The sequence below is a fragment of the Schistocerca piceifrons genome, chromosome 6, assembly GCF_021461385.2.
Source record: "Schistocerca piceifrons isolate TAMUIC-IGC-003096 chromosome 6, iqSchPice1.1, whole genome shotgun sequence".
Lineage (NCBI taxonomy): Eukaryota > Metazoa > Arthropoda > Insecta > Orthoptera > Acrididae > Schistocerca > Schistocerca piceifrons.
Window position 1 is genome coordinate 237,623,707 of NC_060143.1, and position 23,371 is coordinate 237,647,077.

Here is a 23,371-nt window from a genome sequence, read left to right on the forward strand (position 1 = left end):
TGTGCGTTCACCGCGATGTCGCCAAACACAGATGCAACCATTATGATGCTGTAAACAGAATCTGGATTCATCCGAAAAAATGACGTTTTGGCATTCGTGCACCCAAGTTCGTCGTTGAGTACACCATCGCAGGCGCTCCTGTCTGTGATGCAGCGACAAGGGTAACTGCAGCCATCGTCTCCGAGCTGATAGTCCATGCTGCTGAAAACGTCGTCGAACTGTTCGTGCAGATGGTTGTTGTCTTGCAAACATCCCCATCTGTTGTCTCAGGGATCGAGACGTCGCTGCACGATCCGTTAGAGCCATCGGATAAGATGCCTGTCATCCCGATGCTAGCGATACGAGACCGTTGGGATCCAGCACGGCGTTCCGTATTACCCTCCTGAACCCACCGATTCCATATTCTGCTAACAGTTATTGGATCTCGACCAACGCGAACAGCAACGTCGCGATACGATAAACCGCAATCGCGATAGGCTACAATCCGACGTTTATCAAAGTCGGAAACGTGATGGTATGCATTTCTCCTCGAGGCATCACAACATCGTTTCACCAGGCCACGCCGGTCAACTGCTGTTTGTGTATGAGAAATCGGTTGGAAACTTTCCTCATGTCAGCACGTTGTGGGTGTTGCCACCGGCGCCAACCTTGTGTGAATGCTCTGAAAAGCTAATCATTTGCATATCACAGCATCTTCTTCCTGTCGGCTAAATTTCGCGTCTGGAGCACGTCATCTTCGTGGTGTAGCAATTTTTATGGCCAGTAGTGTAATTCATCATGAAGTGTTCCGAATGGTGGTGACTTTTCACGACTGCTATATTAGGGGCCAGTGGCCAACTTACCGCGTCCTTTCTGTTGCTGTTGGGGACTCATTAACATATTAAGTAGGTTACCAATTTATGAGATTGGTACATATGGGGCCCGAAGTGCCGTCCACTGTGTCAGTATTGGCTCTTGAGCAACCAGTTTTGATGACCACTGTTCTAATTACATATTACTAGCCAGTAAATCACCATGCTTTGGGCTCAACATCGAGCTGTAGCTTCCCTCAACTGTAGGTAACTGCCTAAGTTCAAAGATCGCAATGGCACGCCCAGGGGCGGATCCCCCCTGACAGAGATCCTGGATCCGCCCCTGGGCATGCCACATACGCGTGGATCGTGCCCAGTAAAGCAATATTACCAGGTGTACCGTTATGAAATGAGCGTTGAGATACAAATGTGTCGTTAGGGAACATTTGTTGTGAACGAGCCTTAATTTTTTTTGTTTGGTTGGTATGGCATCTGTCAAAGATATTTAGTATACATCAAGTCATGGAACAAACATCATATGTTTTCATCGTGTTAACAATGTCGAATTTTGTATTAGAAAGTGATGATTTGCGGAAATCATTAATTTTTTGTTTTCGTTTGGAAAAAAAAAGTGCTACAGAGTCGCATCGAATGCTTTTCGAGGCATATGGTGATCATGCTCTATCAGAAGCAACATGCAAAAGATGGTTTCAACGGTCCAAAAATAATGATTTTGATGTAAGAAATGAAGAACGTGGAAGACCACAAAAAAAGTTCGAAGACGCCGAATTGCAAGCAATATTGGATGAAGATGATACTTTGAGTTAGAAGCAAATGGCAGGAATGCTAAATGTTGCACAACAAACAATTTCTGACCGTTTGAAAGCTATGGGAAAGATCCAAAAGTGTGGAAAATGGGTGCCACATGAATTGAATGAAAGGCCGAAAAACCATTTGTCAAATTTCGCTTCAAAGACATGAAAGAAAATCAATTTTGCATGGAATTGTTACTGGCGATGAGTCCGCAGCTCGTGGTCGTGCGGTAGCGTTCTCGCTTCCCACGCCCGGGTTCTCGGGTTCGATTCCCGTCGGGGTCAGGGATTTTCTCTGCCTCGTGATGACTGGGTGTTGTGTGCTGTCTTTAGGTTAGTTAGGTTTAAGTAGTTCTAAGTTCTAGGGGACTGATGACCATAGATGTTAAGTCCCATAGTGCTCAGAGCCATTTGAACCATTTTACTGGCGATGAAAAATAGATTTATTTTAAGTATCCTAAACGGGAACAATCATGGGTTAATCCGGGACAACCATCAACGTCGACTGGAAAACCAGATCGATTCGGCAAGAAGACAATTCTCTGTGTTTGGTGGGATCAGAAATGTGTGGTGTATCATGAGCTTCCAAAACCCGGTGAAACTGTGAATACTAATCGCTACAGACAACAAATGATCAATTTGAATTATGCATTGATCGAAAAAAGACCAGAATGGGCCAGAAGACATGGCAAAGTAAGTTTTTTACACGACAATGCACCTGCACGCAAAGCAAAACTGGCTGGGAGCTGCTACCCCACCCGCCGTATTCACCAGACTTGGCCCCTTCCGACAACCATTTGTTTTCATCAATGGGACGCGCATTGCCTGAGGAACACTTCGATTCCTACGAAGAAGTCGAAAATTGGGTTTCTGATTAGTCTGCTTCAAAAGACGAAATTGGCCTGGTGTCCACAAATTGCCAGAAAGGTGGTCAAAATTTATAGAAAGCAATGGTCAGTACTTTGAATAAAATATTTTTACTTTTGAATTCAAAATTAGTGTTTCATTTTCACAAAGAAACGCTCATTTCGTACCGGTACACCTGGTAGCTGTTGAAATCTACGTCTGGGATGAGAGCTTACCCCGAGCGGCTGTGTTTCTAGCAACGACGGCGACGAGTGCACGGGAGCCGGCGCGGGCGCATTTGGCTGCCCCGCGTGCTCTGCGACGCTGCCGTCGCAGCACGCGCTGACTCTGCACCTGCGCTCTGAGCAGCACCGCGGCGGCACGGGCGCGCCCTTCCCCTGCGGCGTCTGCGGGAAGGCCCTCAGCTCGGCGTCTTCGCGCGACCGCCACGCGCTCGTGCACTCCCGCGAGCGGCCCTTCCAGTGCCGCGTGTGCGGCGTCGCCTTCACCACCAACGGCAACATGCACCGCCACCTCCGCACGCACGATGCGGCCCCGGAAGCCTCGCCCGCTTCGAAGCGCCGCCGCGAGTCCTGCGGCAGCAGCAGCAGCAGCAGCAGTAGCGGCGGCAGTAGCCGCGCGGGGAGTACCAGAGGCTCGTCGCCCCCTTCTCCGACTGTGTGCAACAAACGCAAGGTAGGTTTCAGCTCGGTAGGAAGCTGACGGCTTTACACTCAGGGGACAAAAGTCACGGGATATTTACATACACAGATGGCAGTTGTATCGTTTTACACGATCATAATTGCCAACCTTCAAAAATCAGGAGATTCAGTTTTAAAAGTAAGGAGAAATCAGGAGATATGAAAGATCAAAAGGCTGTGGCTTATTTTTGTATACATCTATGTTGTTGTTGTCGTCTTCAGTACTGGGATTGGTTTGATGCAGCTCTCCATGCTACTCTATCCTTTGCAAGCTTCTTCATCTCCCACTACTTACTGCAACCTACATCCTTCTGAATCTGCTTAGTGTATTCATCTCTTGGTCTCCCTCTACGATTTTTACCCTCCACGCTGCCCTCCAATGCTAAATTTGTGATCCCTTGATGCCTCAGAACATGTCCTACCAACCGATCCCTTCTTCTTGTCAAGTTGTGCCACAAATTTCTCTTCTCCCCAATTCTATTCATACCTCCTCATTAGTTACGTGATCTATCCATCTAATCTTCAGCATTCTTCTGTAGCACCACATTTCGAAATCTTATATTCTCTTCCTGTATAAACTATTTATCGTCCATGTTTCACTTCCATACATGGCTACACTCCATACAAACACTTTCAGAAACGACTTCCGGACACTTAAATCTACACTCGATGTTAATAAATTTCTCTTCTTCAGAAACGCTTTCCTTGCCATTGCCAGTCTACATATTATATCCTCTCTACTTCGAGCATCATCAGTTATTTTGCTCCCCAAATAGCAAAACTCATTTACTACTTTAAGCGTCTCATTTCGTAAACTAATTCCGGCAGCACCACCCTATTCAATTCGACTACATTCCACTATCCTCGTTTTGCTTTTGTTGATGTTCATCTTATATCCTCCTTTCAAGACACTGCCCATTCTGTTCAACTGCTCTTCCAAGTCCTTTGCTGTCTCTGACAGAATTACAATGTCATCGGCGAACCTCAAAGTTTTTATTTCTTCTCCATGGATTTTAATACCTACTCCGAATTTTTCTTTTGTTTCCTTTACTGCTTGCTCAGTATACAGATTGAATAATATCGGGGACAGGCTACAACCCTGTCTCACTCCCTTCCCAACCGCTGCTTCCCTTTCATGGCCCTCGACTCTTATAACTGCCATCTGATTTCTGTACAAATTGTAACTGGCCTTTCGCTCCCTGTATTTTACCCCTGCCTAAGTGTTTGTCCTTCCACAGCAGTATTTTTTCGCTATGCTGCTGTCCGGGAACATTTTCCGGAACAGGTGACTAGCATGGTCGGCGCAATTAATCGGCAAATTATGTTCTAAAATAAAAGACGTAAATAAAATTCAGCATTTATCACTCCATCACTTTCACTTTTGTCGCTGAATTCCAGTTTTTTATTGTTATTGACGCACTTCAAATTGTCTCTGTGCTTTTTTGTTTCCGCATGTTTGGAAACATCACTTCTTCCACTATGTGATACACAAATATCACATCGGCTAACGGTACAAAAAGCGAACAACGGGCCTTTCCTCGACTCGATAATCCACGAAAACAGTTCCGAAAATTGTTTTAAGAAGACGGAGTTATATTTTTTGGCCATGTTTAAAAACAAAGCCCCGAATCAAAACACTACGGCAATATGCATCAACACACGTCCAAACAGAACACTGTGCACTACCGAGATTACTACATGTGCACTACGGGACACGGTTACATCTTCGACAAAATGCGCGGGAAAGAGGAAATATAACTATCGATATATAAATCGCGCGCGACGTCCTGATTTCTATAATCTTCGATATGTATCTTTTAAGGTCGACTAATACGCAACGAATTCCTGCACCTGGAGGAAAAAAAACTGAACTGGCGGGTTTTCAAAACAAATATCGTAAGTTTGACGATAACTAGTAAAAATCGGGAGAAATACTGGAATAATCGGGAGGCGGGAGGAAAAGTGGAAAATCGGGAGTCTCCCGCCTAAATCGGGAGAGTTGGCAGGTATGCACGACGATAACTAGTAAAAATCGGGAGAAATACTGGAATAATCGGGAGGCGGGAGGAAAAGTGGAAAATCGGGAGTCTCCCGCCTAAATCGGGAGAGTTGGCAGGTATGCACGATGTATAAAAGGGCAGTGCATTGACGGAGCTGTCATTCGTGGTCACGTGATTTGTGTGAAAAGATAGAAGTAGATCACCTCGGTGTAACAAAATTATTCAAATGACTCTGAGCACTATGCGACTTAACTTATGAGGTCATCAGTCGCCTAGGACTTAGAACTAATTAAACCTAACTAACCTAAGGACATCACACACATCAATGCCCGAGGCAGGATTCGAAACTGCAACCGGAGCGGTCGCTCGGCTCCAGACTGTAGCGCCTAGAACCGCACAGCCACTCCGGCGATAACAACGGTGAAGTCACTGATGACATTGCCACTAAAGCAGAGTTATTAAACACGGTTTTTCGAAACTCCGTCACCAACGAAGACGAAGTAAATATTCCTGAATTCCAATCAAGAACAACTGCCAAGATAAGAAACATCGAAGTAGATATCCTCGGTGTAACGAAGCAGCTTAAATCACTTAATAAAGGGGAGGCCTCCGGTCCAGATTGTATCCCAGTCAGGTTCCTCTCAGTGTATGCTGATAAAATAGCTCCATATTTAGCAATTATATACAACTCGCTCAGAGAAAGACTGGAAAATTGCTCAAGTCACACCAATACCCAAAAAGGGAAGTAGGAGTAATCCGCTGAATTACAGACCTACATCACTAACTTCGATTTGCAGTAGGGTTTTAGAACATACACTGTATTCGAACATTGTGAAGTACCTCGAAGAAAACGATTTATTGACATATTGTCAGCACAGATTCAGAAAATATCGTTATTGTGAAACGCAACTAGCTCTTTATACTCATGAAGCAATAAGTGCTATCGACAGGAGATGTCAAATTGATTCCATATTTTTAGATTTCCAAAAGGCTTTAGACACCGTTCCTCACAAGCGTCTTCTAACCACATTGCGTGCCTACGGAGTATCGCCTCAGTTGTGCGTCTGGATTCGTGATTTCCTGTCAGAAAGGTCACAGTTCGTAGTAATAGACGGAAAGTCATCCAGTAAAACAGAAGTAATATCCGGCGTTCTCAAAGGAAGTGTTATAGGCCCTCTATCGTTCCTGATCTATATTAAAGACATAGGAGACAGTCTGAGTAGCCGTCTTAGATTGTTTGCAGATGATGCTGTCATTTACCGTCTTGTAAAGTCATCAGATGATCAAAACGACTTGCAAAATGATTTAGATAAGTTATCTGTATGGTGCGAAAAGTGACAATTGACCCTGAATAAAGAAAAGTGCAAAGTTATTCGCATGAGTACTAAAAGAAATCAGCTAAATTTTGATTAAGCGATAAGTCACACAAATCTGAGGACTGTAAGTTAAAGTAAATACTTAGGGATTACCATTACAAATAACCTAAATTGGAACAATCACATAGATAATATTGTGGGTAGAGCAAACCAAAGACTGCGATTCATTGGCAGAACACTTAGAAGGTGCAACAGGTCTACCAAAGAGACTGTGTAATCCTCCAAAGGAAGCTAAGTTTTGGGGCTATGGGGATGTGCGTGGATCTGTGTAAACCTGGGGGTCTGAGTGATGAGCCTCTCTTTCCAAAATATATCTCTCTTTCCTCCGTGAGGAAGAAACTAACAGTTCTGGAAGCTAGAAATAGTTTTTTTCACTTGTAAATGTGTCTATTGGTGGTACTGGAATTTCATTTCCTGGAAGTAAGAATGCTGCCCAGCCATTTTAGTCTTCTTGTAGTTTTTAACATTGCAGATAATGCATTTGTTTGGCTTGTAATAAAATCAGCAGAGTTTTACCACACTACAATAATATCGTCATTATTTCATCACAATGTTATTACATAATCCATCATCACTATTTCAGACTGATTATTGGTGGTATCATCATCCTGGTGAGTCATCTTTGAATTGTGAAATTTGGGTCTTTCACTGAATTCAAAGTTATGTATAGGTGATAACACTGTGAGACATTTTCGGTTCCTAAATATAACAAATAAGTAACTCAAACCCATACAAGATATGGATTAGAGCTTCAGGTAATGCCGTAACTAGTGACTATTACAAAACAAATATGAATTAAGATCATTTCACCGCACTCAAAAAAATCAACTTTAGCAGTTCCCAATAGTTATGTATTACAGAACACAGCGGATAAATGACAATGGTGCATTATGTTTTGTAAGACTGTGGTTTGGATGTGGTGCTGGCTATCTTGATGTTAATTCTAACAATGGAAAATCAAGGATAGAATGATGACAGTATTGTGAAAAGGATAGATTGGTATTCATCATATAGTGGAGATGTTGAGTTGCAAACAGGCACAACAAAAAGAGTAGCAATCTATCATTTTGATATTGTTGTCTTGATGTTAATTCTCTATGCTTTATTTAGTCTGTCAAGTTACAGCTAGTGAGGCCCATTTAAAAGTGCTGCTGTCGAATCTATATGAGTGCCCATTAAAACTGAGCAGAGAGAACAAAAAATCAATGTACTAATAATTTAGCTGCATAAGCTAACCAGTTCAACCATATTTGTGATTTGTAACTGACTCTGGTAAATTGTAGATGGCAATTCAGGATCCCATTATTTCAAAAAATACTGTAACAAATGATTTGCTGTTTTTTCTGCCAAATTTAGTTGTATTTTTCATAGCCCAATAAGTATTAATTGTTCTGTTATTGTAGTATACTATAAATATCTCTGTCTTCCTGTATTATCGAAATACAAAGCAAATTTACAGAGTGCAGCATGTGACACTCTGACCTGAGCTCTCATCTTGTGGCAGGTGGAGGAGGATGGAGATACCTGTGAAACTTCCATCAGGCAACGGTTACGTGGTTCCGTGGGCACAGGCTCGCCCGAAGATTTAAGTGGTGATGGCAAATTACAGTGCCCAGTGTGTGAGAGACATGAATTTCCTTCTGTTGCCTCACTTGAATTACACATCAATAAGATGCATCCAGGTACTGATACACCATTCTACAAGTTGAATCAGCTGCAGGACAACAAAATACGCTGTGATATTTGTGGAGCTGCTTTCCGCAATAGTCGTGACCTCGATATGCACAGATATGCTGCTCATGACACAGTTGTCGGATTTCAGGTAAGTCACAGTATAACACATCATCTATGCATGATTTTTAAAATTGGTTATCCAATAACTAAATACTCCTTCCTGTTTCTCTGGTGCTGTGTTGGTCATTGCAGATCTTCAGAAAGTGCCCTTTTGCTGGTCATAAAACTGATAAATTATTTAAAAATGAGTTTTCTAAGCACTAAATTCCTTAAACGTAACGTATAAGCAGGTATGACCAGGTCTGTGTTTTCTTTTTTCTCTTTCCTTTTCTTCACAACTCATCTTCATTTCCTAAATAACATAGATTTTGATGATCTTAATCCTGGTGTTAATTCTCAGTATAGCACAAGACATGAAAAGAGAGAAATTATAAAATTAATTATTTTTCTGTTACACTATATATAGTGTAATGTAACAAAGTCTTGTTTACTAATAGCTATAGTTATACTTTACCATCTCTCCTTCAGCACGCTGATGAAATATATGAATTTGCTAACTGCTCTAGGAAGTATTCTGCAGGTCTTCTGAATATCACTCTTGGAAACTAGCACAATTTATTTAGAAAATCTTGTGTTCTTGTTAGTCCACTATATAGACATAATGTTTTAATGGATCTATATTCCAGTGCAATGGTACATGAGCAGTTTCAGAGACTTTGAGATTTTATAATTAAATAGCACATTAGTAACATACATGGTTGGGGAAAAGTTCTCAGGTTTACAGACCAGTGGCAGTGTTGACACTGTGCCATTTTAAGTCCACCACCTGGCTGGAAACCTGAGAGCTATTCACCTACAATATATGCTGGGAGAGCCTACATTCAATATAAAAGATGAAGGGGGGGGGGGGGTAGTTTACAGTCTAACATGGCACATCGGGCATACAACAAGGACCACTAATCACATAGGAACTGGAGGTCACAAATGGCATAGGAGGACACTACAGTCATGAGAGGATGTTGTCACGAGGGGCGTCGCTATACAAACATGGGTAGAGTTGCCATTCATGGTGTGGAAGGGTTGTGACTGTCATGGCTAGCTACATGTACCGCGAAATGGCTGAGATGCATTTCATTTATTGTGCGGTCAACTGGAATGGGCGAGAAGCTGTGCAATTATATTGTGCAAAATATCCCACACCACTGATGTCTCAACCCCCCCCCCCCCCCTCTCCTCCACATCTGGTGCATTGTACACGATAATTGCATCCATTTCATTTCCAAAATGTCAAGGCATTGCAAACGGGAGACTACAACAAGTGCATGGGATTTGCCTGGTGCTTTCTGCACGAATCCGCTGCAGACCGAAGCTTCGCAGCAAGTGCCCTCTTCACCAGTGAGGCTACATTCTCACTTGAGGGTGTGATGAACATTCACAATCTGTGTACGTGGGTGGATGTGAACTCACATGCTATATGTAAGCATGCCTCACATGCAAATTTACGCTTAATGTGTGGGCTGGCATCATTAGAGACTGTTTAATTGGGCTACTGAACCAACTTCATGCTTGCATGTATCTCATATTCATGTGCAAGGTTTTGCCAGGCATGTTGAATGATGTTCCGAAGCCTGTTCAAAGCCACATTTGATTTCAGCATGATGGATACCCTGCGCATTTTGGCAAACAAATGAGGGCATATCTGCAGGCAACCTTTCCTGGCTGATAGATTGGTCACAGTGGGCCAGCTGCATGGCTACCACAGTCACCTGATCTGTCCCAAATTGACTTTTTCCTGTGGGGGTATGTGAAGGGCCTTGAGTATGAAACATCTGTTACATCACTGTAGGACCGGATTGTTATGGCAGCAGGATGGCTTAGAGAAACACCAGCAGGGTGGATTATAGATACACCAGGTATCTTTGAGAGGGTGCTTTATTGAATGCAGCATCAATGCCACGAGTGTCTCGATGCAGCTGGACAAAACTTTGAGCATCTCCTGTAGAGGGCATGTGACTAAATAACTGCAATGCCATTTAGTAGTCCAGGATGGCATTTGTGACCCTCAGTTCCTATGTGATAACTGATCATTGTTGTTTGCCTTAGGTGCCCCGTCAGTTTGTAAACTTTTTTTTAATCATACTGTATATGGTTTTGACCATACTGGGTGTACTGCAATTTACATCACTTAAACTTGGTCCCCTCACATTTTTCATCCCAAGTGAAACAGGAACCATTTTTTGTTGATAGTAAGTCACTTACTGCCACAAAATTCATTTTCAATAAGATCTGGATCTTGAATGTAAATGGTTATTTGTTGCAGACAAAGAATCTGCTACACTGAATTTTTATATTTTTTAAAAATATTTAATGTTTGTAATTCACAAGTTAAATTTTTGTCATTTTTGCAGGACCTCACTTTTGTTGACTTCTCCAGCTCAAAATTTCCACATATTGCCCGTGCTGTGTGTGAACAATCCCTGCACCGGCCATCGAAAGCAACATGTCCAAGATTCCAGTGCCTCCACTGTCACCGATCCTTCCCCTGCGATAGTGCTCTTAAGATTCATATACATGCTGGCTGTGGTTTGGCAGCGACGACTTCTTCAGATAGTGCTGAAAGTGATGGTCCTACTGATCTCAGTTGTCACTCAGGAAGGCGGCAAGTCTCTCCATCAGAATCAGAAGATGAAACACCTGAAGAAAAGAAGAGGCATGATTTCTTTTCATGCCTTGATCTCCGTAATAAAGTATCATCTCAGGTAAAAATAAAGACAGTTAATACACTTTGTTTGTTTTTGTGTGTGTGTGTGTGTGTGTGTGTGTGTGAGAGAGAGAGATTTTTTTTTTTTTTTTTTTTTTTTGAGTAAATGTCTAACGTGATAAATAACTACAGTAGTTTCATGATTTAAAAGTGCCCTCAGAATGTCAGAGTGGATTTTCTTATTTGGTTTCCCAGTGAAATATTGCTGTAGGGTAGGTAGCAAACAGTATCAGTCTTGAAGGCACTGGTTGTTTTTTTGGTAGTAGTGGTGGTGGTAGCAGTAGTAGTAGTAATAATAGTAGTAGTAGTACTGATGCCACAAAGAGATTATGGTTCACATTTTCAGTAATATATTTAATCAACTTTTTCCAGGTGCCTTATGAAACACCTTCACCAGGACCTCAGTTCAAGGAAGACAGTTTGGAGCAACCTTCTGACTTTTCAAACTGTGATCAGTCACCACAAATGGGTACTAGAGATTTGGCAGATATTCAGAGCATGATCTCTGTAACATCAGTTGGTGGGATATTGCCAGAGCTCTCCAAATCCCCATCTCCTCCTCCTCCTCCTTCATCATGCCATAGTGCCAGTGGTGATCTCACACCTCCAGATTCAGCTGTCAAAGAAGAGGAACAACAAGATCTATTTGCTGCAGAGTTTCGACGCATGAAGTTGCGTGGGGAATTCCCGTGTCGACTGTGTGATGCAGTTTTTCCAAATTTACGAGCACTCAAAGGTCACAGCAGAGCACATTTGTCAGCAGGATGCTGCAATGTGTGTCCGTTCACCCACTCTGATCGCACCATTCTTCTGCGGCATATGCGATCTCACAATGGAGACCGCCCATATGAATGTGCTCTATGCAACTATGCTTTCACAACGAAGGCCAATTGTGAGAGGCATCTGAGAAATCGCCATTCCAAACTGTCTCGTGATGATGTGAAAAAATCTATTATTTATCATCCCTCTGAGGATCCTACAAATGATCCAGAGCTGCAGGGGAAGATAACAACAAAATTAGATGTAAAGAGGAGTCTTGTATTTGCATCTGGCTCATCAGAAGAATATGGCACTGGACATCTTCTGAGTACAGCATTGTCACATTCCAGACCTGATATCACCAAAGAGACCACTGAGGAAGCGAAACTAGACATTCCCATGTCATTGCAGGAAAGATTACGACCCACTGCTACTACTGATATTACAAACAATGACAGTGTAAAAACACCATTACTAATAGATAAACCAGACAAGATAGAGGACCCAACCATTTCTTGTAACACACTACCACAGGTATCAGAGGAGAGTCTAATGTCTGTGACTGTGAAGAAAGAGGAAAATGAACATGAACATGAACCAGAGGCAGAGATAGAGCCTGAAGATGTTCAGCAAAATATTCAAGACAAAGAAACACTAGTCACTTTCACAAACCAGTTTTCCAGTTTAGTCAGTCAAAGCCAAAGACCTATATGTACCTCAGCTGTCACGTGTGGTGCAACACCATATGGTAGAGATGTAAATTCGCCATTGGATCTCAGTATGGATGCCTTGGACTTGCGCAAGAAGAAGAAGAAGGAACCCTCACCATCACCTCCCCCATGTCATTCACCATTTCCTTCAGCAGATGATGATGATGAAGATGCTGAAAAGCCTCAGGATTTATCCAAAAAGTCTGCTACTCCTGTATCATCTAGTCACTACACTGACAAAATCCGAAAATCTCTCTTTGGAACACAGGTCAAAGCTGAAAATCAAGTCCCCTTAGTAATGAGCAATAGCCCTGGCTCCATTTTGGCACAGCATATTTTGAACACAGTCAGCAATCATGCTTCAAATCTCCCACCTCATCTTAACCAGAATCCTCCACAGTCACCCAATACAGATGTTCCTGCAACCAGATACTTTCCACAGTTTGGTTCACCATACATATCATCTATTTTCCCTTATTTTTTGATGCCCTCACCTTCTAGACCAATCTTTCCTCCCACATCAAATTTGCAGGAAGTGGAAGAAATGAAGGAACGTTTGCTGCAAAAGGAATTAATTCGTGAAATACGGCTCACTTGTGGTGGAAAAGTATTAAGTGCAGTGCCTGGAAATGAACAGATTAATAGACACCCACAAACTTTCCAAGATTCTTCAAATGATTTCAGTAGCAGGTAAACTAGAGTACAGAATGTTTGCTTAACTAAATAAACTTCTGATTAGTGACACTTTGAGATACTTTAAGTATTATTATCAAATTTTTAACTATGGGGAACAATGCTGTACCAGAACCCAAATTATATCATATTTTGTACTTTGTAATAATCCAATTAACTATAAACACTACAACAGAAGTGACATAGACTAACACAGACTTCATATTCTTTTTGCCAGGAATTCCAGTATGAAGTTGAAGCAGGAAATTGACACCAATGTTCCTGTCCCCGTGGCTGAAAAGGCAGATATAATACATCACATGCCACCAAAACCAGTTACTATATCCCGGGACCTACCTGCTGTACCATCATCCTCTGTAAAAATGGTGATCAAGAATGGTGTTCTGATGCCAAAGCAAAAGCAAAGAAGGTACCGCACTGAGAGGCCATTTGCATGTGAACACTGTTCAGCACGATTTACACTCCGTTCAAATATGGAGCGACATATAAAGCAGCAACACCCTCAATTATGGAGTCAGCGACAACGAACAGTGGGAGGACCAGGAAGGAGGCCACAACCACCTCCGAATGTTACGTGCACTGATATGCAAGATGTGCCTCATCTTCTCACTATTCCACGACCAGTTACAGAGGTGAGAGCTCGTATCTAAGATCTGTTATACGTTGCTTCAGTTGCAATAATGTGAATAAATATATCTGTAGAACTATAATGCACTGTATCTACAAGTATTTATTTTATAATTTAGTAGCCATTTCACTGTCTCAGTTCCTTCTCACTACTTTTTCTGCATTACACAAATTTAGAGTATTCAGCTGTATGTGTTCAATCAAAACCATGCATAGGATTAAGTAATTACATCACTGCACTATTAGCTGGTTCCACATTCTACTTGAAACATTAATAATTGCTTTACATTAAAATATTAACTACTTAAAATTTTCAAATAACTACCAAAACAGCGTATGATACACTGAAGAGCCAAAGAAACTGGTGTACCTGTCTAATATTGTGTAGACCCCCCGCAAGCACGCAGAAGTGCCGCAACACGATATGGCGTGGGCTCCACTAATATCTGAAGTAGTGCTGGAGGGGACTGATGCCATGAATCCTGCAGGGCTGTCCATAAATCCGAAAGAGTACAAGGGGGTTGGAGATCTCTTCTGAACAACATGTTGCAAGGCATCCCAGATATGCATAAGTGTTTAAACTTAGAAGAGTGTTCCTGGAGCCACTCTGTAGCAATTCTGAATGTGTGGGGTGTCACATAGCCCTGGAATTGCCCGAGTCTGTCGGGATGCACAGTGGACATGAATTGATGCAGGTGATCAGACAGGATGCTTGCGAACGTTTCACCTGTCAGAGTTGTATCTAGACATATCATGGGTCCCACATCACTCCAACTGCCCATGCCCCACACCATTACAGAGCCTCCACCAGTTTGAACATTCCCCTACTGACATGCAGAGTCCGTGGATTCATGTGGTTGTCTCCATACCTGTACACATCCATCCCCTCGAGACAGTTTGAAATGAGACTTGTCCAACTTGGAGAAATATGTTTCCAGTCATCAGCGGTCCAGTATCAGTGTTGATGGGCCCAGGTGATGTGTAAAGTAGCTTTGTGTTGTGCAGTCATCAAGGGTGCACAAGTGGACCTTCAGCTCCGAAAGCCCGTATCAATGATGTTTTGTTGAATGGTTCACATGCTGACACTTGTTGAAGGCCCAGCACTTAATCTGCAGCAACTTGCAGGAGGGTTGCACTCCTGTCACGCTGAATGATTCTTTTCTGTCATCATTGATCACACTCTTGCATGATCTTTTTCTGGCCACAGTGATGTCTGAGATTGGATGTTTTACTGGATTCCTGATATTCCCAGTACACTCACGAAATGGCTGTATGGGTAAATCCCCACTTCATCGCTGCCTCAGAAATGCTGTGTCCCATCATTCGTGTGCCAACTACAACACATCTTGATAACCTGCCATTGTAGCAGCAGTAACCGATCTAACAACTGCGCCAGACATTTGTCGTCTTACATAGGCATTTCCGACAACAGTGCTGTGTTCTGCCTGTTTCCGTATTTCTGTATTTGAATATGCATGCCTATACCAGTTTGTTTGGTGCTTCAGTGTAGATGGGTGACTTGAGTTTTTCAATACTTCACAGTAATCTCACTGTTTGATACGACGCTTGCCAGCCATTGTGGCCAAGCAGTTCTAGGCGCTTCAGTCTGGAACTGCGCTACCGATATGGTCGCAGGTTCGAATCCTGCCTCGGGTATGGATGTGTGTGATACCTTAGGTTAGTTAGGTTTAAGTAGTGTTAAGTTCTAGGGGACTGATGATCTCAGATGTTAAGTCCCATAGTGCTCATAGCCATTGGAACCATTTTGATACGACACTTGCATAGTGTTAAAGCTGAATCAACTATGTCCCACAGCAGTGTAAAATTCTTTTTTCATCCATTTCTGAAATGACAATTACTGTAATCCCAAGTTTGCCTTCAGTTCTCCAATTTACAAACAATTGCTTAGAGATGTATAAAATTTGGCATTTATTTGCAGTTTTTTTAAAAAGGATTTTCCCTTAATGGATCTCTGTCAGTGGCAACGTGATCCACAGAAGTTTGCACATACCTTACATTACATTTTTAATTCCACCAGATCTCACACTGAATGTACATATCTCTCCAACCAATAGTTAATTATGAGTATTTTCTCCAGATGCACAATGTAAAAGAAAATATGAACCTTTCTCATCAGCCATACCCTAATGCATATGAACCTACTGATATCATCTAGATAAATATATATTTATGTTTATCTAACACATTTTGGTGTGGCGTTGTTTATTTCTCTGCTGTGAACTTCTCTTGCAGTTGTGCTTCAGCTGATATCCACACTATCTACAAGTCTTCATATACAGCTTACACTACACTAACATCACTTTCAGATTATGTGCAAAATATTGAAGTTGCTCTTCAAAGACCTGGAGTTTTTACACTCTGTTTACAGTACTTCGACATGCCTTAATTGCGTTTGTTGCTAATAATGAAAATCAACTGTGATTTTCATCTTCTCACACCAATTAATTTCCCAAGATTCAGAAAGAGGTTCTGTTTTATGATGGACATGTCTTTTACAAGCTTTGATCAGACATGATTCAAGAAAGTAGCAATCCAAATATGTCTGAAAGAAAATAACTGGGCACTCCTGCAAATCATCTGATAATTTGAAATGAAGGAGTGAAGATATATAGGAGACGAAGTACTGGCAGAAGTAAAGCTGTGAGGAGATGGCATGAGTCCTGCTTGGGTAGCTCAGATGGTAGAGCACTTGCCCGCGAAAGGCAAAGGTCCCAAGTTCGAGTCTTGGTCCGGCACACAGTTTTAATCTGCTAGGAAGTTTCAAGATTTCTATTAGTTGCAGTGTGGGTTGCATTGTTCATTGCAAATGCACAATCATTCTTGCTGCATCCAAATAAATGTTGTACTTAAAAAATTGTGTGGTCATGTAAATGTCAAAACCACCTTCACTGTGCTCATGGCACTGCTGTTTGCCTTTAGTGCAGATAAACTTCAAAAAGTAATTTAGTGATATTCATTCATTAGACAAATTTAATAGAGCAAGTTGGAAATTAAGCCTGACAATAAGGCTGAAGTAATGTATAATAAAATACACCAAGAAGAGAATTGCACAATGAGTTCATAGAATAGCTGACTAATTCTTGTATTTGGAGCAGCTGAAAACAGTGGAATGAAAGGAGATAATCAGAAGGTAAAAAAAAGTCTGAAGTGCTTTTGGGAAAGCAAATAAAATTTTCAGAATGAAACACATGATGCAAATGAAAGAAAACTTTACACCCAGTGTGTAGTAATCAGTTCTAACTTAACACCGCTGAGACATGGACTTTCAGCCCCTCTAAGGAGGAGGAGAATCTTCTGGGATATGGAATGATTCAAGGCGTACATTAACAAAACATAAGGAAATCACAGAAACTTAATCTATATAATGTATTCACAATAAACTATCACTGTACTGCCTAATGCAAATTCATATGTATATCACCTAAATTTAAGCAAGTAACCTGTTCCTGAAAATACCTCCATCTATCCTTTCATTTTTCTGTATGGATATGCTAATGTCATACTTCTTATTGATGAGGTTTCTAATGTTTTGATGGAGGATACTAAAGGCATTCTATTTAATATCCATGGCTTTGTCCAAGCTGCAGTATTTCATTTCACTGTTTCAACTGTAGGCATATTTATTCTGCAGCTCTGTCTTTCAGATAAATTTGCACTTAAAAATATTTGTGGGATAATATGGGTACTGCTTTAGTCATACTGGATATTCTGAAAGTTAGCCATGCAAGTAACCTCTTAATAGGAGCATACAGGTGCAAACTATGCCATGTACAATGTAACTGAGTTTGACATCCATCACATCCATGTGTGAACATTCTCTTCCCTGAGTGACTTTCCAAGCTCTGCACTACCTTGCTCCACAGAATGCATCATCTGTGCTTATCATGCCACTCAGAGTGACATGTCCTTGTCAGTAGTGACAGGAGCATTTCAGCAATGTACCAGGTGTGACCCTCAGTTGCGCAATTAAGGTTACAGCCTAAAATGTTATTTCCACCCCACTCCACCCCATTATTATTACATGATTTTATTCCCAAAGATCCTTCACAAAGAGCCTGAAGCATAAGTGATATTATGGAGCCCTGCCCTTGTCTAAAAAATATTAAATCCCAAAGAGTTCTGTACTGTTTCTGACATTCTCCTCCCATGACTGCTACCTTACGATAAGACTTTCTTGGTCATCTTAAAATTATTCTTTCTACATTTAGCCAGCATCCTATGCTCCTCACTCTCAGACCAGAACTTCTTGATTTGTCTGAATGCTTTTGTCCAGTCTTCAAACCATTTAACACTACTGGAGACAGATAGGCTGAAGCTATAAGACTTGCGCCATCTCCTGGTTCCTGTCATTGATTTTGAATGCTTGACTGTAATCCAGCCTTCTAATCTAGACCTAACATTACTCCTGGAAACTGCAGCTTTCAAAAATTATGAATTCTTCTCCTAGTATTGCCAAATCAGCTTGAAGTTTCATGATTAAGTGCTATTTTTCCAGTATTGTGTAGCAGTAGTGACAAACAATATTTCTCATGCATTTTATTTTAAAACACATAAAAATCATTTGAAGATCATTTATAATTTGAGGGGGTTCACTGAGTAATGAAGAAATTCAGTTTGGGAATTACTAGGGGAGACGGTAAAATAAGCAAAGCTTTTTGAGAATTTTTTCTCGTTGACAAGTGCAAATATGTAAATAAGCATTTTGTTTGGTGGTTGAATATGTGTTATTCTGCGACTCTTACACTGTAGCCGTCTTTCTGATGTTATCAGATACTGTGCCTCATCAGTTGTATGGAAAACGACTCACACATGCAAACTATCACTCACATTGATTGTTTGTGTAATATCACAAAAAATACAGACGTAAATACTGCACTTGATAACGAGATTAAATTCTCAAAACACATTTTGCACACAATGAATAAAATACATAATGATGGTGTCAACTAGTGCTCCAAGTGGCCATATGATGAAACACGCTAAATATGGTACGACAAAGGTGTCACAATGATCACAACAATCACGAAACTGTGTTTGTGCAGTCGAGTTAGTTTGGAAATGGTTGTGATTGGTCATGATATCTTCATTCAAATTAACATTGTGGGCATAGTAAATTTGACGGGACTGATAAAAAATGTCATAAACGGCAGGAAAATGTTAATTCAAGGAACATAAAAGCGGGGTTATACTGTATTAGGAGAGACAAGAAAATAAAAACTTCACCAGGGTACATACGGCAGTCGAAGGTGTGTGTAATTATGACAGTAATGAAAACTCATTGGAGATGGGTGTTGGACATCCAGCTTGGCAGATGGATGGCATATTGACCAAGGAAGCTTATTTAACAGAAAGTGAGTTGTTGGCGTTAGAAAACATCTTTGAGCAATATGTACTCTAAAGACTGTAACGAGAAAAGTCTAGGATGTTGATGTCAAATTGATGATGATTGATACTATAACGATGATGGGTGATGATAATGGTGATAACAACAGTATTTGTGCAGAGAATTGTGCAAGTGAGGGGACAGCAGCAGCAGCAGCAGCAGCAGCAGCAGCAGTAGTAGTAGTAGGAAAGTTTTTGTCATGACGGCCTATTGCGTGGTAGGGAAAGTGATGTCAAATGAGTGAAGCATACAGAAAAACACTCTAACGATGTACATTTAATTCAAATTCACACTCCACACAATCCCTTGAGCCATGTTTAATGGATGCTGCAGTGCAATACAAACATTCAAAATACACTGGACAGCAGATGAGGAAACTATCCCTTCAGAACATTATCTAAAGTCAAGAAATGCTTACGGTGAGACCACATCTGGGTATATTGACTATCTTATTGTGTCCATAATCTAGTATATACCACTTTGGTAATACAATGTACAGCTGTATTTTATAACCACTTTTTCTTGTTAGTAACACATACATTGGTTCATTCTAAATTTCTGATGGTTCTCCTACTTGATGAGAACTTGACGAATCAATAAATCAGTTATTCAATAAAATTTTTAATTATCCACAGGTTCTGAAGGAGCAGCAACGGTCTACATCCAGCAACAACTGCACAATCTTCAACAGTAGTAGTGTTACTTCCACTGCTACTGTCACTCCCACCACTAGCATAAATATTGCAGCAACAGCAGTGGTGCCTACCACAGGCACTACAGTTGTTACTCCAGCCACTTCCATGAGGAATGAAGATAACAGTCACAACACTAATAATTGTGGTTCAAAGACTTACATCTCAGATGAAGTGAAACATGCAATTGCTCAACAGCTGAAATCAAAATTGTCTGTATCAGCTGATGATGCAGATGATGAAGCTGAACTGGTCATTGATGAGAGTGAGCAGTCCCCGAACCCAACTCCGCAGCCTCCAGTTCCTTCTATTGCAGTTGTGTCACCAGAGGAACTGGAAATGAGAGCAGGAGTAGGCACAGACCTTGCTAGTGTCTCCAGATTGCTAGATGCAGCAAATCAACAAACCCATGCTTTCCAGCGATATTTCAAACTGGAGGACAATAGTGAGGAAGATGAGGATGGCCTTGTTGCTGGAAGCAGTGATGAGAACAGGTGAGCATCCATTGTACAGAGAAAGATGGCTGCTGTTGTGTAGATTAATTTTATCTTTATTTACCTGCAATAATTAAATGTGAAGAACATGTAAACTACTCCTTCTTCACATGTGTGAGGAACACATTTCTGTAAGTACAAGATTGATCCAGATCTCATTTTGTTTTCTTTCGAAGTTCTTTTTGTGCCTGCATAGGGTATCATGTTCGACTATAATTCCACATTTTTGCTGTCATGTTAGTCACAGCCTGTTCTAATACAAGTAATCCTGTAGCTGTCAACTAAATACACAGTATATTTACAAGTTCTTTCTAAAACAGCTATTTCCAACCCAGATAACATCCACTTTATTGTGAGACCTGTGGCACCACTCATCTCATTTACTGCAGTATTTAGCATTCAGTATGAGGATGCAGATTATTGTTTGATGTCAAAGCATAGCACATAGATGTCATTGGCTTTCATGAAATAATGCAGTGTCAACTCAGTCTGTGCAATAGATTTGTTTACAACTTTTTTAAAGTACTTGTGTGTGTCTCATTCAAGTTGATAAACTGGAATACCATATTGTTATAAATTATTACATTTTGGGCAGTTTATTTTCAGCAAAAAATCACCCATTGTTGATGATGTAAGGAGTTGCTCTTTCATTTGGAGCATTTAAAGATATAGGCACCTGAATTCGAATGCAGCCTTTCTTTAAACTATTCTCACAGATTATTGAGCAAATTTACAATATAGTAACGTACAATAAGTGATTAAAGGTGTGCGAAACAGCTGATGTGAGGCATATCGGATGAAAGAGAAGAATTAACTGTAAGAGTCCTTCTGTAAGCTGAGTTTCACATTTGGTTGAGTGCTGACAAAAGATAAATGCATGTAAAGGTAAAAGTTTGAACAATTTTAATATGAATCCATATTCCTATCTATCACTATGAACTAGCTGTGGATCCAACAGTTCACTCCAGAATTAAAACAGTACTTCAAACAGTGGGTGAAACCAGTGGTCCTCCACTAGGAAGAACAAAGGTAGTTTAGCGGATTGCTTATAATGAATGATTTTAGGAATACAACATACAATGTTCTAATAGATTCTTTTACAAATGGTAAATCAATAGCTGATGAACACAACAAAAGCATTCTGTTCCACTGGACGAAAAAGAACGTCTAATGAAAGTCCTGAACTGCAAAGAGGTGGAAAAATCAATTTCTTTGCCTTAATGCAGCCACTCACAAAAGATTTGGCAGTGATAAAATAGAGGGCTTTGAAGTATAAATTGTTGGAAGTGTCACACAGGAGATCACAATTGGCACATTCTGACTTCTACCTGCTCCCACATCTAAAACCATTAGTGCCGGAAGTTCAGTGAGTCCACTGACGATGTTCTAGCAGCTGGAGAAAAGTATTTTCTGCTTCTAGGATAGAATATGGATGAACTACATTGGCTTAATTTGGTCTATGCTGAAAAATATGTGAAATTTTTAGTCTCTGCTGCCAGCCATTGGACTTTTATCACTTGTCCTTGAACAATGGTCCAAATTGTCACCACACTGTAATGACTGATTAATGTAATGACTATTTTTTGGTTTAGTAAGATGATTTTTTATTACAGGTCTGAGACGGAGCTTACACCCCCATCAGATGTCAAGAAGAAAAGTGCATATTCCCTGGCACCAAATCGGGTCTCGTGCCCTTACTGCAACCGCAAATTCCCATGGTCATCCTCACTAAGGCGTCATGTCCTGACCCACACGGGTCAAAAACCATTTAAATGCAAACACTGCCCACTGCTTTTCACTACAAAATCAAACTGTGACCGTCATTTATTGCGTAAACATGGTGGAAGTAGTGGGAGTCAGGCTGTTAATGCAAGTGCAGTTGGGAGCGCAAGCAGCAGTGGGGAAACTTCTCCTGGGGCAGTAAACTCTGCAACACGTAACGTACCTGAACGGCCATACAAATGTCACCAGTGCCCGAGTTCAACATTTTCAACTCAGAGCAATTTGCGTAAACATTTGTCCACGAAGCATGGGAATCAAACTGGCAGTAGTCCCACTGGCAGTGGTAGTGATGAACCGTCGTCTGCAGACCCCGAAGTCAGTGTTCTGACAGACTCACCTCCTCCAACAATTCCTGTGCTTGTGGCACTACCTCCAGTGCCTGAAGTGAGCACAGTAGCCACACCAGCTGTGTCACCCGTTGCACCTCCTGCTGTGACTGTAGAGGAAGCCTCACCTACAGTGGTGCCCTGCATTGTACCCAGGTATGTATGCACACCTAGTTTTTGTGCAATATTTGTTGAGTTTATTTGATGTGGACGTTAAAGTTAACAAGGTAGGATAAAAGATTCTAGATTGAGGTTAGCAATCCTGTTAACACTTACAACCAGTGTTTCATCTAGATCATTTCAGTACCTTGATCAATTATGCAGGTTTTGGCTATTGAAATTATCCAAATAAAAAGGAATGCATTATGTATAATATAAAACATCAGGAGAGCACCTGTTCTTGGACAGTAAGTGGTACAAAGAGGTACCATTCCCGACAGTATAAACTGTATCAGTACTGTATTTATTTGATACCGATGGCCACATCATGTAAAATAACACAAGGCCTTCTCTTCTGTGCACAGTACCCTTACATGATGTTTTCTAATCTTGAGGTTTCATTTGCATGGTGAGTAAGCTTCTTGTTTGATCAGACCCATCTATTAGTAAGTCTTTTTGGTCTGCTGATGGCCAGGTTGGCAGAGACCATCCTTTCCTTTCTCTTCTACAATGATGGGAAACTTGTTCTTCATTACATGGTCATCTGGTTCTCAAAGCAAGTAGCCATGTCATCTCAGTCTGGATTTTGTACTCTTTATCATTAATGGGTGCTATTTTCATACTAGCACTTGTAAAGGATGACTTTTTGACATGTATGGAAAATAGATTAATCTACAGGTAGTGCTGAAAGGAAATGAAAGATT

At 41.0% G+C, this 23,371-nt stretch overlaps 1 protein-coding gene across 1 annotated transcript in view; it reads left to right on the plus strand.

The window, feature by feature from the left end:
• Positions 1-1,014: 1,014 nt before the first annotated feature.
• The window catches only part of LOC124803249 (ras-responsive element-binding protein 1-like), a 30,983-nt gene continuing 8,626 nt past the window's right edge, over positions 1,015-23,371 (plus strand). Inside the window, 10 exon segments of the mRNA XM_047264432.1 lie at positions 1,015-1,058; positions 2,707-3,038; positions 3,041-3,080; positions 7,110-7,137; positions 8,031-8,348; positions 10,669-11,019; positions 11,394-13,180; positions 13,401-13,815; positions 19,850-20,400; positions 22,014-22,664. Coding sequence (XP_047120388.1) covers positions 1,015-1,058; positions 2,707-3,038; positions 3,041-3,080; positions 7,110-7,137; positions 8,031-8,348; positions 10,669-11,019; positions 11,394-13,180; positions 13,401-13,815; positions 19,850-20,400; positions 22,014-22,664 — 4,517 coding nt within the window.